This window comes from Bos indicus x Bos taurus, chromosome 5 (assembly GCF_003369695.1).
Source record: "Bos indicus x Bos taurus breed Angus x Brahman F1 hybrid chromosome 5, Bos_hybrid_MaternalHap_v2.0, whole genome shotgun sequence".
Taxonomy (NCBI): domain Eukaryota; kingdom Metazoa; phylum Chordata; class Mammalia; order Artiodactyla; family Bovidae; genus Bos; species Bos indicus x Bos taurus.
Window position 1 is genome coordinate 93,088,351 of NC_040080.1, and position 17,541 is coordinate 93,105,891.

Genomic DNA, 17,541 nt, shown 5'->3' on the forward strand with positions numbered 1-17,541 from the left:
GATCTCCTTGCAGTCCAAGGGACTCTCAAGAGTCTTCTCCAGCATCACTGTTCAAAAGCATCGATTCTTCAGCACTCAGCCTTCTTTATGGTCCAACTCTCATATCCATACGTGACTACTGGAAAAACCATAGCTTTGACTATATGGACTTTTGTCAGCAACTTGGTGTCTCTGCTTTTTAATATGCACTCGACATAAAAACTAATAGCTAATATTTTTAATTGCTCTCTTCTTCTGGTGTGCCTGTTTCTAGTGTTGCTCAGTGTGATCCTAGCCTCAAACAAGAGAAGATTAGCTTTTTATTTTTAAAACCCTCTCATCCCAATAATAAAGGAATTCAATTAAAAATTATAATCTAAGTTTTAAAAAAGGATTCTAATCACCCCATGATAAATATTCCCTAGCAGATGAAACAAAAAATAAAATGTGCTAAATTATCTAAGTTTTATTATCCATAAGAACTGTGAGAGAGAGTCTTTTGGGTGTTTTTGTTTTTGTCTTAAAGTAAACATAACAAAATGGACAAAGTCTGGGACTATTTTAAAGTTGAGCTTTGGAACAGACTTTATTTGATTTTAAGCAGAAAATCTGTGAGCAGATCCGAGCTAAAGGAGGGGCTGGGAGAAGTCAAGTTTATAAGGGAGCAATGGTGAGCATCAGCCTCCCAAAACAGAAGAGTCCCCTAGGCAGCTGGACCAGATTTCAGCACCAAGGACAGGGCAGGGCTCTGAATAAAAGTAGGCCTCTGCAGAGCCTGGCAGGCTACAGTCCGTGGGGTCACAAAAGAGTCAGACATGACTTAGAGACTAAATAACAACTGTCATCAAAAGGATTCCCAAGTGGTGCAGTAGTAAAGAGTCTACCTGCCAGTGCAGGAGACGCTAGAGATGTGTGTTTGCCTGGCAGGGGCCATGGGATCGCAAAGAGTTGGACATGACTCAACATGCATGCATGCACGCTGCCATCAAAAATTAGAGACACCCCACTGCCCAAACTTATTGTGAGGAAGTAAAACTCCATATGTGTTATTAATAAAGCACGGAGGTTATAAGTAGGGATTCTGGGGTCCAACAACACTTGTTCAAACCCTGGCTCTACCACCTGCTAACTGTGACCTTTACCACAGTGTGAACTTTACCTCTCAGTGTAAAATGTGGATAAACACACCTACTTCATGGGACCATTATGAAGACTAAATGAGTTAGCCCCCAAATTCCCCTCCTATCCAGGCTGCCACATAACATTGAGCAGAGTTCCATGTGCTATACAGTAGTTCCTTGTTGGCTATCAATTTGAGATATAGCAGTGTATATGTGTCCATTCCAAACTCCTGAATGGATACATGTATATATATGCACCCACATATACATATGTATATATATGCATATCTGAGTCCCTTCACTGTTCACCTGGAACTATCACAGCATTGTTTGTTAATTGGCTGTATCCTGATACAAAATTTAAAAGTTAAAAAAAAAGACAGTGAGTTACACATGGAATTCTCAAAACAATGTCTGGGCAGGTAAAAATTACTAAATAAAATTTTACTTCATTTACTGTTTTTCCAGAAACTTGAAATCTCAGGATATGAGGGGAAAAGGAGGTCCAAGTGTTGTAGCCAAAGTCTTGCCAGGAGGAGGGATGGCTGCCATTGAACCACAGGGAATGAGGATATAGCGGCTGCTTTTGACCACATTCTCCCACCACTCTGGCCCAAAGATCCAAGAGGGAGGTAAGGAAAGGCTGCCCCGGAGGTGGCCAGGCTGGGCACTGAAGTTAACCAGTTGGCTATTACTGAGCCATTTGGAATTCTTGGCCATGACTGAACCCTGAAGCCAGTATGTAAGATGTGCCAGTCTGGGGGTGTGGCCTGCCGTGAGATGGATCCAGAAAGAGTGACGCACATCATGGCAGTTGGACATATTACAAAGTCTGACACAGTTGACTTAACCCCAAAGACTCCCTCAGCACCCCTTCTCTCTCTCACTCACTCCACACACAACTGCTAATATAACTTCCTGCAGGCCACATTTCCTGTGTGCTGCCCTCTAATTTAGCAAACATCATGGGTCCCTTTTATTGTATCAAGCTCATAGAGCTAAATGCATCATTATGTATTGCATTTTAATGGAGATGAGAAACCAGAGAGGTGAGGGGAGGCAGGGCAGAGTTCATGGGCAAGGGAACTAAAGGAACTAATCGGATGGGGGTGGCCTCAGGGACAAACTCCTAGCTTGACAATGTCTATCTGGGCTTTAGCTTCCTGGCAGATGAGATCATAGTGTCATCAATCCTGGGAGAAAAAAAAAAACTATTGCAGAGAGGTGTGGCTAAGGGTAGGGAGAGTTTCTGCATCATCTATCAAGTCCCAGTCTCAATATTTGATGCATGACTGCTGGTCACTGCTGGTGATGGTCTCCATAGTGCTGGGTTCCGGTCATCAACTACAGGGCAACACTTGGAAATCCTTCTGAGAAAGTGTCATCCAGTCTCAGTCTCTGAGAAAGGACCGCCATTTTTCCTTTGCTTGTCCCATCTCCTCCTTATATAACCCCACGACCCTGCTCACCTTCTTCACAACCATGAAGTCATTCTTAGCCTCAGCACTTGTTAAACTCATCTGCATATCTACAAGGAAGGAGAAAGTTTATGCCCAAAGGACAGCTGAGTCAAAGTATGTGTGCATGTGCCCAGGGAAAGGTGTTTATCCCTGGAGATGGGCAATAATTATGGAAAGCTGAAACAAACTATTAGAAATACCTTAAGTCCTAGATTTTATTTGTACTTCCATCACAAAGGATTATTGTTGGCTGGCTAAGACCCTGCATCTTAATTATCAGTTTCTCAAGCAAAAAAGTGAATGAAATAAATTAAAGAACATTTAAATATGAACTGTGCTGGCCTTGACTGTGAGAAACCACATCTTTAATAAGGCAGAATGCTTGACTTGAAACAACCAAATGACTAGTGTTAATGGTGGGAGGGGTTATGGAGCTCTAGTGCACACATTTGCTAATTGCTCTCCCTAGCAGCCTGGAAACAGAGAAAACAGCTAGGCATTTTTCTCTGTCAGCTAGCCAGACATTATTTCAGTGACCTTGGGCATCAGAGTGGGGTTCTCAGAAACTCAGCCAGTGGGAGAAAGAATGTCCAGAATGTACAAGAAAGGTAGGAGGAAGGATAGAGAAACTGATTCAATTAGCACATCAACCTCTGCTGTCAATTGTATAGCAGCAAGCCAAGGAAACCTACTCCCCTCTGAATCCCTACAGAACTTTCTAACGAATTCTTTGGTATATGTCCCTGGTCCTTCACCCCTTCAAGGATCTCAGAGTCTTCTCCACCCTTCCTGGAGAACCAATTCTTACTAGAAGATAAGCATCCTCCCCATCCATATCCCAGGCAAACCCAATGCCCCATCCCACATCAGATTCCTGGGAAGCAAACTCTGAGATGGATTTGTGGGCAGAAAACATATGGGGAGTGCCCTTAGGATTAATGTTGTGAGGGAGGGAATGAAGCAGGATTGGCATAGGGAGCTATCTACTACAGACCCCTAATCCCTTCAAAGCTGATTCCTGCTTATCTTTCTCTTAGCCTCACCCCACTCCTCATCTACCACTGCAGGCATGATTTTGGAGGTGGCCCTTCCACCAACTTGGTCCCAGTTTCCTGCAATCCTGTTAGCCTCCTCTGACCTCCCTCTCCCGGAACTAGGTTCTATCTTCCTGACCTCACCCCAGCTATTCTCAGAATCCCCACAGATAACTAATTATGGCTCAATGATGAATGTTTCTGGGATTCTGGACTCCTGAGTGGCTCAAGTGCTGTTGGAGTCCTTGCCTCAGACAAGCAGATTAATAAGAAAAACAAAATATGCACCCAAAGAGAAAATGGATTAAACAAAAGAAGAAAAAATTCACAGAAAGTGAAAGTTAAAGAATAAGCAGATTTATAATGTTCAACTTCATTACTAATCAAAGAGATGAAAATAAAACCTGAAAAAAACAGTGGAAAATTCAAAAATATCACAAAGTGATCATAAGACTGGAGAAACAAGAAATCGTATATTACTTATAAAAGTATCAATTGGCACAATGTTTCTAGACAGAAGTCTGACAATATAAATCAAAATTTTAAAGTGGCCTAGCAATTCCACATCTAGGAAGGTATCTTAAAGAATGAACGGATGAGTGCTCAGAGATATGTGTTCATTGCAGCAATGTTTATTACACTGGAAAATAATAGAAATAACATATGCATCAAGGTGCTATGCTACAAGCATATAACGGAATATTGCTCAGTCATTAAGAATGATGTCAGCCTTGGTTACAGGAAGCAGGGCGTGGTTCCGGAGGTCAGTAATGGGAGCCAAGTCCAGAGTGGTGGATGGGGCATAGAGTTCCGGGGTACGCTGCGCCAACCCAGACTCGGCTGGGCCCCAGACTGGTGAAAGGGCATGGAATGGATATAGCGGAAGTGACGGAAGTCTTGGAGGAAGAGAGTCTCGCAGTATCCACTTCTTCCACCGCTGAAGCTGAATTTGATGCTGTGGTTGGCTCTAGGGAGGACACGATCATGGATGCTGAATTCCAAGTACTGAAGAGAAATTTCATGGACAGATACTACCAGGAATTTAAAAACACGGAAGAGAATAAACTCACCTACCCGGCAATTTTTAACAAAAACCTTTCTTTCATAGAAAAGTATATTGAAAATCAGCTCCTGGAGCGGATACCCGGATACAACATGGCAATTTTCACCAGAACGTTAAAGCACCATAATGATGAAATGGTTCATGACGTATTCAACATGCTCACATGCACAGACTTTCTGGCATTTAAAGAGATGTTTCTAGAGTATAGAACAGAAAAAGAAGGCCGACGACTGGATTTATGCAGTGGTTTGGTGGTGACTTCCTTGTGCAAATCAGCTTCCCAGAACAACACGAAGCACCACCTCCTCCGTCCAGGCAGTGGAAGCCTTCTGATACCATGAGCCAAATCGTCTGGAAGAGGCTTCTGTTCGCGATGACAAGAGAGCACATCTTGGAGAGACTAGCTCTGTTCTGCAGCATTTTGTTAATTTTAGATATTAATGGGTCAAAAAGATAATTACCTGACTCTCCCAGGACTTCTGCTTTTTCTGAAACACTTTTCCATTCAATAATCCCTGCTAAAGGGAATAACTTCTCATTGTGCTTTTGAGAGTCTGGCTGCTCTGGAGCAAGGCTGTGTCAAGCATTCCACCTGGAAGGCCCCTACCCCAGCATATATATTCCTGTGTCAACAAAGTGGAATAATACCATGTCCCAACACCAAACACCACAGGCGGGCTTTGCCTGAACCTTTGAGGTACTCATAGCTCCTTCACTTGGGTAAACCTTTCATGCAGTGGCCCCCTGTGAGGGATCTTTTATGATTTGGGCAGTACTTACGTAGGGTGTTAGAATATCTGCACCTGTCTTTAGAGTTCTGAAACTCTATTTTCTGCCTGCCATCATGGGGAAATTAGAACTAGTTTTTGTTGTGGAAATAGACCGGAAAAGATTTCCTTTATCCAAAAGCTGCATGTGAGAATCAACTTCCTAGTCTTGGGTTTGCAGTTCTTCTATCACTGTCTTCTAGTTCTGATATAGACGCCGTGTTTTAAGAGAAACCTCTTTTTTTCTAGAATAGTTTTTGGAGAAAAATTGTAGATGAATATTCTAATTCATCTATTACATTTGATCTTAGAATTTCTGTGATTAACCAGTTCAAATCTAAGTATTAAGTGCTTGTCATTTTTAGGTGTTAGTGCTATGATGGTGTTAGTGGTGTTACCAGTGTGATGTTGTTCCCTGGTGTTACTACTTTCCCTGATGCCAATGAATATATGCTATACTCTGTAAATAGACTAAAAGACATCCTTTTCTATAGTATATTAAGTGTATTTGTGCAAGTTCACTTAAAATCCTTCTGTATAAATCAGTTGGTTAGTTTCAGGTTGGGTTGGGAATGGTGGCGGTTGTGGTAGTAAGTCACTTCAGTCATGCCTAACTCTTTGCAACCCTGTGGACTGTAGCCCGCCAGGCTCCTCTGTCCATGGGGTTCTTCAGGCAGGAATACTGGAATGGGTTGCCCTGCCCTCCTCCAGGGGATCTTCCCAACCCAGGGATCGAACCTGCATCTCTTATGTCTCCTGCATTGGCAGGCAAATTCTTTACCACTATCACCACCTGGGAAGTCCTGCGTTGAGCATAGGTTTGGTAAAAATGTGATTCTTCAAGTTCTGCACTCCCAAGCCTATTCTTCTTCCTATCAAAATCAAGTTCCACTGGTCTAACCCAGCCAGAGAACGAAGGGAGCTTTGATTTTTGATCTTCCATCTAGGTTTGGTTTAGGAAAATGTTTGGTAGAATATTACAGACCAGAAAACATGTATATCACACCTCTAGATAGAAAAAAAAAAATAGTAGTTTAAACTCTATTTAAAAACTCTGTCTTCCTCCCAGGCCAGCTCCAGCCTTCCTCTCCCAGTCTTTCACTACCTCCCTCAAGAGCCCCCTCTGCCAACTCTTCTCGAAAGAGTTCACAAGAGGATCCTAGGTCCTCCCTGTAACTTTCAGCTCCATCCTGCCTTGCAGTGTGATCTATCCCATCTTCCTGGGAGGAGGGAAGTCTGTTCTTATTCATTTCAATTCATTCTTTCAACTGACCACCAAACTTTTACTCAGTGCCCCACACCCTGTGCAGGGCCCTGAGACAGCACACCACACCAAGATTTCCACACATGGAGCAGATGGATAAAGAGACTACAGAGACTCATGGAACTCTGTTCAGTGTTATGCAGCAGCCTGGATGGGATGGGAGTTTGGTGGGGGTAGAATGGATACACATATATGTATGGCTGAGTCCCTTTGCCGCTCACCTGAAACTACCACAGTGTTTTGTTAACTGGCTATAACCCAATACAAAATTAAAAGTTTAAAAAGAGAGACTGCAGTGGCTACCCTCAACCCTGCTGCTCCAGTGTAGTGAAAAGCTGGTTTAATCCAGGACTCTTTTCAGTAAACTAAGCAACACATGGAGCAGAGCATCTGGGGTGTTTTCCTAAGATTAGTGAAGTTTCTTGGAATGTCTCTAAAGGGCCAGTAAAGGCAGTAATCCAGAATGGCCTGCCCTGCTCCCAAAATCCCCAGAGCTGTGCCAGGGATAAATGGGAAAGAGAGCTACCTCCTGCCTGTAGACCTTAAAAAGATGGGCATAGATTTACTGAACTCTCAAGTGTAGGAACTTTGAAATATCTCCTTCTCCAGAGCTGCTATACTTGGGGTGAACACAGGAGATCACATCAGGCTGTAGAACATGAATCTTGAGCAATCTCCTGGTAATCTTGGACCATCAGACAAATGTACCATTGCCTTATTAGTCCAGCTCTGATCTCACTTCTGGGTGGTAATGCATGACTTACAGTGACTTACAAACCAGAGTTTTATCACACTCAAAGACCTGCAGAAGGGATTGGTTTGGCAGGTGGGGAAAGGAATGAGACTCTAATTGCCATCTCCACGGACTCTCTCAGTCTCTCTGGTTTCCATCAGTGGCTCTCTTATTACCCTGATCCTTCCTGGGTTTGCGATTCAGCTTTCTGAGAATGACTGGGAAATGTTGGTGGAAGGGTAAACACGCACCTTTCCCACTCATAATTTTACATCTATCTGGTGTGAGCCTCACTAGTGTAGCACTCCTGCCTCTTACCTGAAAGAAAGTGAAAGTGTTAGTGTCTCAGTTATGTCTGACTCTTTGCAACCCCATGGATGAGGTTCTTCTGTTCATAGAATTCTCCAGGCAAGAATACTGGAGTGGGTTGCCATTCCCTTCACCAGGGGATCTTCCTGACCCCGAGATCAAACCTGGGTCTCCCACGTTGCAGGCTGATTCTTTACCATCTGAACCACCAGGGAAACCCTTGCCTCTTACCTGGAAGGAACCAAATCCCACTGGAATCTAATACATCGATGAACTGCAAAACACTCCTTTACCAAGACTGGGTCTCAGAGGCCCAGTGGGGACAAAAGGGTGGGTGGAAAGGCCTCCTTGGGAGTGGGCAGTCCCCACTGAAGCAACATACTCTTGACCAGTCCTATCACAAGAACACAACCAAATGGATAGAGGAGAAGCCAAGACTATGCAGTGTCCTTTACACCCACTACTAACCTAAGAGATTGCCATCCATACTTGATTTCCATCTATTCTTGGATCTTGGTTTATTCTGTGACTCCTTGAAAGCCAAATACCAGAATATGAAATACAGTGCAATTTATTGGGAAAAGAAAGTACAACAACCATCAGCAGAGAATCCACAGTTCAGGGAATTAAGGTGCCAGAGGTGAGTCAGGATATGATGTCCCAGCTGTGGGGCGGGAACCCTGAAAACCAACAGTCCGGAGATCTTAACCATTTACCCTCTAGCAGCAGCCCCACTGCACTGCCCTCCTCAGGCAGGGGCTGAAACATTCCAGCCTCAGACCATCAACTACCAAGAGAGATGGGCCAGGGAGGGAACAGGCCAGGCTGGGAAGACCCACACTTGTCTGGGCTGAGGTGTTGCTGTCCAAAGTCAGGGGCCTTTACAAAAGTGCATCTAGGGCATCATCATCCCAGACTAGCAGCTGGACCTCCCAGGCCTAGGAGAAGTCTTGGGGATGGAGGAGCCAGGAAGTTCAACCGCTTCTCCCAGGAGCTTGAGGAAAAGCAAGGTTGGGGTTGGCATTTGTCCATGCCAAGCAGAGAGGGGAGTACTGTCCCAAGCTGAGGGGAAACCAGTGGGCATGGAGATTGCCCCCCCCCCAACAAAGGATCACTTGCAAAGCTGGTTTGAGCTGGTGGTCTGAGTGAAGCAGAGGGTGGTGCCGCCCCCACCGCCAGACATGTAGCCAGTGCTTCCTGAGCTCTGGATGCAGCTCTGGTTCACAGAGCCGCTGCTCCCATTGCTGCAGGCCGGGGAGCCCCCGCCGCTGCCTCTGCCCCTGCCGCTGCCGCCGCTGACTCCTCTGTAGCTGCCACCGCCGCCTCTGTAGCCACTGCCACTGCCACCAGTGACCTCTCCAAATCCCCCACGGCCTCCACCAGGGCTGGTGCCTGTGCTGGTGACGTTGCTGACCACCGCTAAGGAAAACAAGCACTGGACTCAGGCTCAGGCCCTGGGCCTGTACCCCAACCCTGCTTGGCTGTGTGACTCAGAGAAAGTTACTCAACTTCTCTGAGGCCTCAGTGGGTAAACAGCAGGAGTGAGCCCTGGCCCTCTGGTTCCCTTCCCCAGGAATAAGAGCCAGAAGTATCCATAGGAATTTCTGGTTCTCCAGCCTAAGGAATTCCCTGGGACCACAGGGGCTTCAGCTCTGGCCTGCCAGGTGGTCAAGTTCCGCTAGGAGCAGAGTAGTGTGGCCATTGCCTGAGACCCTGGACACTTTGGTGGCCTGGCCGCCTTGCATGGGTCAGGCTCTCCCACCCAAATGTCAGTCAGGATGTTTCTAGTTGCCCTTTCTGCATCCCAGGGAGAAAGTTTTGAAAGGCTACTTACAAATGCACACAGCACTCTGACACTCTCCAGACATTCTAAAAAAGCAAGAGGAGATGAGGATTATTTCTGCAATGAGTCCTTAGATGAAGAGCTCAGGGTTCATAACCCTGGGAGCCATGTCCTCCCTTTTGCCCTCGTAGGGGTCAAGCTCCCAAAAGAAGAAAGGCTATTCTGAGTCTGTTTCCAGACACAGATCTCCCCAGGAAAAGGGGCTGCTGAAGGGAAGTAAGGCTTCCAGCAGCTCCACCAATCACCGTCTCTCCATCTTCCCATCATCTTTCACTAATTTCCCAAATTATCTTCCAGACACACTACTCATCACTCAACACCCCCTTGATTAGCCCATCCTCATCTCTCCTCTGCTGCTGAGACCATCTTCCCACCTTAGCTATGCCCTTCCCCTCCTTCACCCAGGCCTGGCTTTCTTATTCCTACAGCTCTTCTTCCGGGAAGCCTTCCCCAGTGAGCGCTCCTGGGGTGGTGGTGGCAGTAATGGTTATTCAAGAAGGATAATATGTGAGAGGGGCTGACACTCAACACATGATGGAAATGTCCTGCCCACTCTCCCCATCTTCCTGTGCCTCATTCTTGTTCACGGAACAGGCATGACCACATGTTTGAGCAGACACGGAACGTGTCCACACGCCTTGCCACTGTGGCCCCCACTGGTGTCGCTGTCTCCTTGCACATCCCACACTTCCCAATGCATGCAGCACCATCTGCACTCTCACTCCTTTTCTTAGAGACGTAAGAAATCCTTAAGTTTTCTTCTCACATGTGAGTTCTGCTTCCTCCATCAGATTGGGAGCTGCCTGAAGACAGAGGCTCTGAACACAGGATTCATGGAGCAGCTAGTCATTAGAAGGATCTTTCAATTCTTGACACCCCTTTGGCATTTGACATCCACTCACTGAGCCCTTATCTGCTACTTGATATTGTGTTATTTTTCCAGAGTATGTATGTATCAGCCACCTTCCCATATAGACTCAGCCTCAGGGATGCAGGTGTTCTAGGACTGTCTATACTGAGCTGTCCGGCATGGTAACCACTCCCCACCTGAAGCTATTTTATTTTAATTAAATTAAATATAAAACTCAGCTGCACTCGCCAGGTTTCGTGTGCTCAAGTGGCCAAGGGCTACTATATTAGATAGCACAGATATAGGACATTGTCATCATCCGAGAAAAGTCCAGTGGACAGCACTATAACTTTTATTATAAGCCCAAAGGACTTTCCCTTCCACCTGCATATAGTGAGGCTCAACAGAGGTGTTTAGTCGCTCAGTCGTGTCTGACTCTTTGCGACCCCATGGACTGCAGCACACCAGGCTTCCCTGTCCTTTGCTATCTCCTGGAGTTTACTCAAACTCATGTCCATTGAGTCAGTGATTCTATCCAACTATCTCATCCCCTGTCGCCCAACAGAGATATGTAATGCAATATTGATGTCTAAGGTAAATCAAAGTGTGAGATAAGTTTGATTGTCTGTATATACATATATATATATATATATAGAGAGAGAGAGAGAGAGAGAGAGAGAGAGTGGGGCCTGAATCCTCAACTCTGTCATTCAGGAGATTCCTTACCTATTGTCCTCTCCCTATAACCTTGTTCCCTTTCTCCACTATCAAAGGTCACTCTGAACTCACTTCTGGAGGATAATGACCCCACAGCCCCTCACCTGCACTCCTCACTCTCCAGCAGCTTGCAGTAGGTAGCGATCTCCACATCCAAGGCCAGTTTGATATTCATCAACTCCTGGTAGTCACGCACCAGCTGGGCCAGGTCATCCTTGGCCTGCTGAAGGGCATCCTGCAGTTCTTGGATCTTGGCGTTGACATCCTTGAGGGCCAGCTCCCCACGCTGCTCAGCATCAGCAATAGCGTTCTGCAGGTTGGCATTCTAGGAAAGAGGGAGTTAAGAGACTGTTTAGCCTAGTGACCGGAAAGCAAACAGCTGATCTTTCCAACATCTCTTACCCATCCAAGAAATTCCTCCCTTTCCCTTCCTCCCCTTCTTAGAAATTCAGTGGCGCATACTCAGAAAACAGAAGTCAGTTTCAAAGTTGGTTCAGTCTTCTTCGGCCCTTTTAAATTAACTCATGTCTCATCAAGAAAAGGAACACCGATTTGCTGGTTAAGGTGGAGGTAGTCTGGTAAGTGGTTCTTTTTTTTTAAGATTGTTATAATCACTTCATTCTAGTGATACAAATTAGTCTTCAAGGTTACATGAAGTGCGTGATAAATAGCTCATTGAGGGCAGATCCTACTGAGAGCTGAGTGTTTAAGACCACCCTTACAGTTGGAAGATTTGCTGCTGGGCAAACCAGAATGGACAACTGTCTCTCCTTAGGGAGCCTTCTGAGAAGCCCAACCTCGGGGAGGAGAATCGAGGAGAACAGAGTGTCCCAGAGACCAGGCTGTCCCACAGGCAACCACAAAAGAACTGAGAAGGCCTGTGGCAGAAGTCCAGCTGTTGCTTCTCCTCCTCCCCAGGGCCCAGAAGACCTCCAGGACTTTCCACTCAGCCCAGACCCACCTGCTTCTTGACATTCTCAATCTCAGCCCGCAGCCTCGGGATCATCCGGTTGAGCTCCATGATCTCGTTCTTGGTGTTCTTCAGGTCATCCCCATGCCGTCCAGCCTTGTTCTCCAGCTCTCCAAGCTGACAGAAGAGAAACCCATCATCACAACTTTGCAAACTGTTGGAGCGCTTTTGATGGAGGTCAGCGGACCTCCAGCTAGAGTGTGGGAACAGAGGAGAGCTCCCACCTTGGTCTGGTACAGGGCCTCGGCCTCGGCCTTGCTCTTCTGGGCAATGTCCTCGTACTGGGCCTTGACCTCACTGATGATGCTGTCCAGGTCCAGGCAGCAGTTGTTGTCCATGGACAGGACCACGGACATGTCATTAAGGTGATTCTGCATCTGGGTCAGTTCCTGTGGGAAACATGGAGCTCACTTTCACCTCTCCTGGCCTCAAGAGATGCTGAGAATAAAGAAGTCCACGAGTCTTCTACCCCCACAACAAGGGGGCCAGGAGTGGGAGAGTTAGAAATACCAGCTTCCATTTCAGGCCCAGCTACAGCCAAAAGGATATCAGACAATAAAACAAAAGAAAAAAGGAACAACACCTATATAATAAGATTGTCGGCCTGAAAGTATCAGTCAGTGAACCCTACTGGGTGGGTTTCCAGGGGACTGCAGTAAGGAGGGGTCCTCTGGAAGAGCTCACTGTGGTACTGGGTTAGGAGCCAGAGGGTTAGAGGCAACTACAAAGGGTAAGTAGGGGACAGAGAGGGACCCCGGTCCTGTGAGCCAGGTCCAGGCAACCATGAGGAGTTAAGTTGGCATTCCCTGGGTGGAGTAGAGCTGAGGTCTGAGCCCTACTGCTGGTTTCGTGAGTGTCCTGCCATGTGCGTGCATGTGCCCAGTCGCTCAGTTGCATCTGACTCTTGGTGACTGCATGGACTGTAGCCCTCCAGGCTCCTCTGTCCATGGGATTCTCCAGGCAAGAATACCAGAGTGGGTTGCCATGCCCTTCTCCAGGGCGTCTTCCCTACCCAGGTATCAAACCCGCATCTCCTGCATTGCAGGCAGATTCTTTACCACTGAGCCACCTAGGAAGCCCCATCCTGCCACATGACTGTCCCCTGATGTCACACTTGGGAAGCATGCTTGGAAAGATGCGAGAAGGCTCTGGGGCTTGGACGACCAAGGAATCACTGTCTCATAGAGGGTCCTCAGAGAGTTGAGTTCATCTGTCAGGCCGTCCACCTTGGCTTGAAGCTCCACCTTGTTCATGAAGGCTGCATCCATGTCCTGAAAAAAAGGAAGGGAGGAGGGCAGTCAGAAACCCAGAAGAAGGTGACCGTCTGCTCCCCTCCACCCACAGCGCTGTTCTGAGTCTTCATTGTTCTTCTTTGCCCCGCCCCCATTCCTCTTTCTAATTATGACTTCTCTTTTTTGAAAGAAAGGAAAAGTGGTTTTCTTCCTTTTAATTGCCTTGGCCAATCAAATCCCAATGCTTTGACAAAACATACACCCCATCAGCCAGGTACGGAGTAAGGGTAGCAAAATCACATTTATCCAATATGTGACTTTGGTTAGGTAGGACCAAAAACCCAGCCTCTTGAAGAGAAAGGAAGGCATTCTTCTCACAACTTCATCCTTATGATGACTGGCTGACACAAGCTATCAGTATTTGCTGATTGTTTTTATTAATAACATCCAGGGTACACTTGTAGGCTGAAAACCTTGATTCAATGCTATAGATAAAGCCTGCATTATTATTTCACATCACCAATCAGCTCATCGGTCACATTATAAGATGTCATCTCCACCAGCAACATACTCAGAGCAGCTTCCTTCATCAAACTCCTCATTCCCCAAAAATGCAAGAAAAGATGTAAACAGCCCACAGAGCATAGGGTCACAGGGCCCCAGAGAAGTTGGCTCTGCTCTCCCTCCTGGGGGGTCCACACCCAGAAAGGGAGCCAAGGTCCCCATTGTCCCAGATTCCTCACCTTCTTGAGCCCCACAAACTCATTCTCTGCAGCAGTAGGCTTGTTGATCTCATCTTCATACCTGGGACAGAAAGAGCCACATGTTTGGACATTCATATTTCAGAAGTTGGAAAAAACAAAAAAAGAACTCAGGCAGAATCTCCTCACCAAGGGACGGGACCAGCTTCAAGGGTGTGCAACCCGTGCAGTTATACAGAGCCCTGGGTTCAGAAGGTCCTTATGTTTGGTTTAAAGCTCTGTTGACCCAGTCTTTAAATTCTTAATAATTTTTTGACAAGGGCCCTGAGTTTTCATTTCACACTGAACCCCCAAACTGATGTAGCCAGTCCTGCCTAGAGGCCTTTTGGAGCTCAGGCCACTGCCTTGACCACCTCCTTCTAGGTCTGAGTGACATGCCAAGGAGTGCCAGGCAGGGGAGGGGAAGGCTTCGAGGAGCCCAGCTCTAGAGACATCACGAAGCACGTGGGCAGATAAGCCCAGAGAGGTATTTGCTCAGGCTGGCTGTTTCAACCTCTGTTTTCTCTGTTTCTCTTTTCATTAATCTGAGCAGGTGCCCACAAGCTTGTGCATATGGAGTGGAATGGGGCCTCCCCAGAACAGGCTTTCCCCTTCTTGCAGGTCCTGACCCCTAGGGATGTCTGGACCCCCCTTCCCATCTTGAGAGGTCCTGTTTACCTCTTGCAGACCTCAGAGGATGTCAGCCATAATTACAGACACGCAAGAGAGAGCTGACTGAAGCTGCAGAAATGGGACTGGGCTGGACACATTGGAAGAGCACTTTACAGCAGTCTGCCTGGAACCTGGGACCTGCCCCACCCACCAGTTCAGAATCTAGGACCAGAGCAGGGGAATTTGCATTTTTGATGGGTTTCCAGGGTGCTGCCTTGGTACAGTAAAGTGTGGAGGGCCCTCCAGTCTGAAGGACTTTGAACTCTGGGAGGACTCTCTCATCTATCTGGGCTGGTGTAGAAGGGCCCTGCCTGGAGAGTGACAAATCTGGCATCATCAGCCACTTGGAAGTCTCAGTCCTCAACCCTCTCACATACTCAATAAATCCATCCACAAGTCCTGACTGAAGGTACAGTCAGGAACAGTTAAAAATCCTCAGTTGGGACCACACTTCCCTGCTAATCCCAAGAGGGGAAACTCCCCAGCTGGGGCCCTCACTTCTTTCTGAAGTCTTCCACCAGGTCCTGCATGTTCCTTAGCTCTCCTTCCAGATTCCCCTTCTCTGCCAGAGCCAAATCCAGCTGCCTGCGCAGGCAGTTGATGTAGCTTTCAAATAAAGGCTCCAGGCCTCCGGAGCCCAAGCTGGAGCCCAAGCCCGCAGTCCACTGCTGGAGCAGGTCCCATTTGGTTTCCAGGACCTTGTTCTGCTGTTCCAGGAACCGCACCTGTAGCAGGGGAGGTACAGAAAGAGTCAGCTTCTTGAGTTGGGCAGGTGGGGCCATCCAACCCAAAGGGTTCCATATGTGGAAACTCAACCCGGTCATCCAATCTTCAAGAGCCTGTTTTTTCAGGAATTTTAGAAGGATGAGGGTTTAGAAAAGGAGGAAGAGATACATTGAGTGCTTCCTGAATGCTGTTTTCACATAGTCTAACTCATTTAACCCTCCCATACAACTACCTATAAAGGGTGTTGTCCCCATTTTGTAGATAAGGAAACTGAGGCTCCATGTACTTAAATAAGTTGCCCAAAGTAAGGTGACTACTAAGTGACAAAACTAAGAGACAAACCCAGCCCTCATCAAGTCTATTGGAATCCTTCAGCATACGCCTAAAGGAGACCTGCACAGACGAAGGTGTTTCTCATCATCTTTTAAAGGAAAGCTTTTTTACCTCCCTTCAAGCAGGGAAAATAGTCAACAAGGTTTAACTTTTGCTAAATTTTTCTTATTCTCCTTAATTGTTTCCCCTTTCAGTTACTCAGCTTCCAGCTAACTTCAGTTTAACTTCAAATCCCAGGCTCTTTCCTTCACATCAAGCATACCTTTCCCTGCCCGAGTATGGACAGCTTGGTGTAATGTGGGCTGAAGCATAGCATCATCTAGAAGGTAAGTCAATTGCCACTACTCATCACCGAGAGGCAGTCCTGAGATTCCTCCTAATACAGGTTTGGTTGTCAGCTAGTTTGGATTACCAAGCAATTGCTCCTCAAGAGTCACTGAAAGTTAGCTATAATAATTTCGTGGTTAATGCCCCTTTCTTAAAAAGAGCTAAGAGCATTCCTGGACTCTCACTTCACTTTCCTGGGCCCTATCCCAAGAAGAAAATCAGGAGATGAAACCCTTCTCCCATTTCACAACTGGGAAAACAGGGCCTGCAGAGCAAGAGAGGCATACTGACTGTCCTGTGGGGGCCAAGGTAGAACCAGCACAAGAAGCTGGAGGCCCTGCCTCTAAGCCTGGCAGGTCCCATGGGCATCTCCCTATACCATCCCCCTGGGCAGCCCAACCCCTCCAGGACACCTCTGGGCTTTGCCCTCACTTTGTCCATGAATGAGGCGAACTTGTTGTTGAGGATCTTGATCTGCTCCCTCTCCTGGGCCTTTACTTGCCCAATCTGGGGATCGATCTCCACATTGAGGGGCTGCAAGAGGCTCTGGTTGATGGTCACTTCCTGGATTCCCCCAGGGCAGACACTAGAGCCATAGCTACCAGGCTCACCAAAGCTACTAGTCCCTCCAAAGCCACCAACCCCTCCATAACCACTGCCCATTCCTCTGACTCCACAAATGCTACCCCCATAACCACCTCCATAATCACCTCCGTAGCCACTGCTGCAGCTGCTGTGCCCTCCCCCAAAGCCACCAGCCCAGGAGCCAGCCACGCTGATGGAGATGCTCTTATTGCCACCCAGGTTGTAGAGACTGCGACTGCCAAAGCCGCCTGCTCTGCTCCGGGACCCACAGACCCCTGTGCCAGCTCCTCCAGAGTGGGCCACACAGCTCATCCTGCTGCTGCTGCAGGGGACCACGGCAGAGCAGACAGAGAAGCCCTGGCTCCCTCCACTGATGGATTTCTTGCAGGCTTGTCTGTTCATGGTGAGAAAGCTCAAAGGCAAGCTAGCAATCACTTAGCAGGAGCTGCAAGAGGTATGAGGACAGAGGATGGGGACAACAGAGGAGACTGGTCTTTATATACCAAGGAGTTTGGCTTGGAAGAAGGAGAGGCAAGCAATTAGCTGAGAGTCATCTTGGGTTTGGTTTGCCTCCCAGGCAATAAGTTACTTGCACTTTGCAAACACACCTCAAAAATAATCCCCCGGACCAAAGTGACTTTGCTTTCTTGGCTTAATCATCCAAACGCCTCAGTTGACAAAGGACTGGAGCTCTCCTCCCTCCATGGGTTTCCTCAAGGCTCTCAGGGAACTCAAACAGCACCTGATCCAGCAGGATGAATGGGGGTTTGATACCAGAGGGTCAGGAGCTACTGAGCTCTGTGACACCAGGCTAAG

At 47.2% G+C, this 17,541-nt stretch overlaps 1 protein-coding gene and 1 pseudogene across 1 annotated transcript; one reads left to right on the top strand and one right to left on the bottom strand.

The window, feature by feature from the left end:
* The first annotated feature begins 4,464 nt into the window (after positions 1 to 4,464).
* Positions 4,465 to 4,998, top strand: LOC113893582 (annotated as a pseudogene).
* A 3,843-nt stretch (positions 4,999 to 8,841) lies between these two features.
* Positions 8,842 to 17,127, bottom strand: LOC113893583 (keratin, type II cytoskeletal 2 oral-like). The gene is made up of 9 exons (XM_027543500.1): positions 16,573 to 17,127; positions 15,253 to 15,479; positions 14,086 to 14,146; positions 13,286 to 13,381; positions 12,335 to 12,499; positions 12,102 to 12,227; positions 11,245 to 11,465; positions 9,565 to 9,599; positions 8,842 to 9,149 (listed from the first exon to the last, which is right to left on the bottom strand). Exons 1-9 carry the CDS (start codon positions 17,125 to 17,127, stop codon positions 8,842 to 8,844), a joined length of 1,794 nt encoding a protein of 597 aa, XP_027399301.1.
* Positions 17,128 to 17,541: the final 414 nt, after the last annotated feature.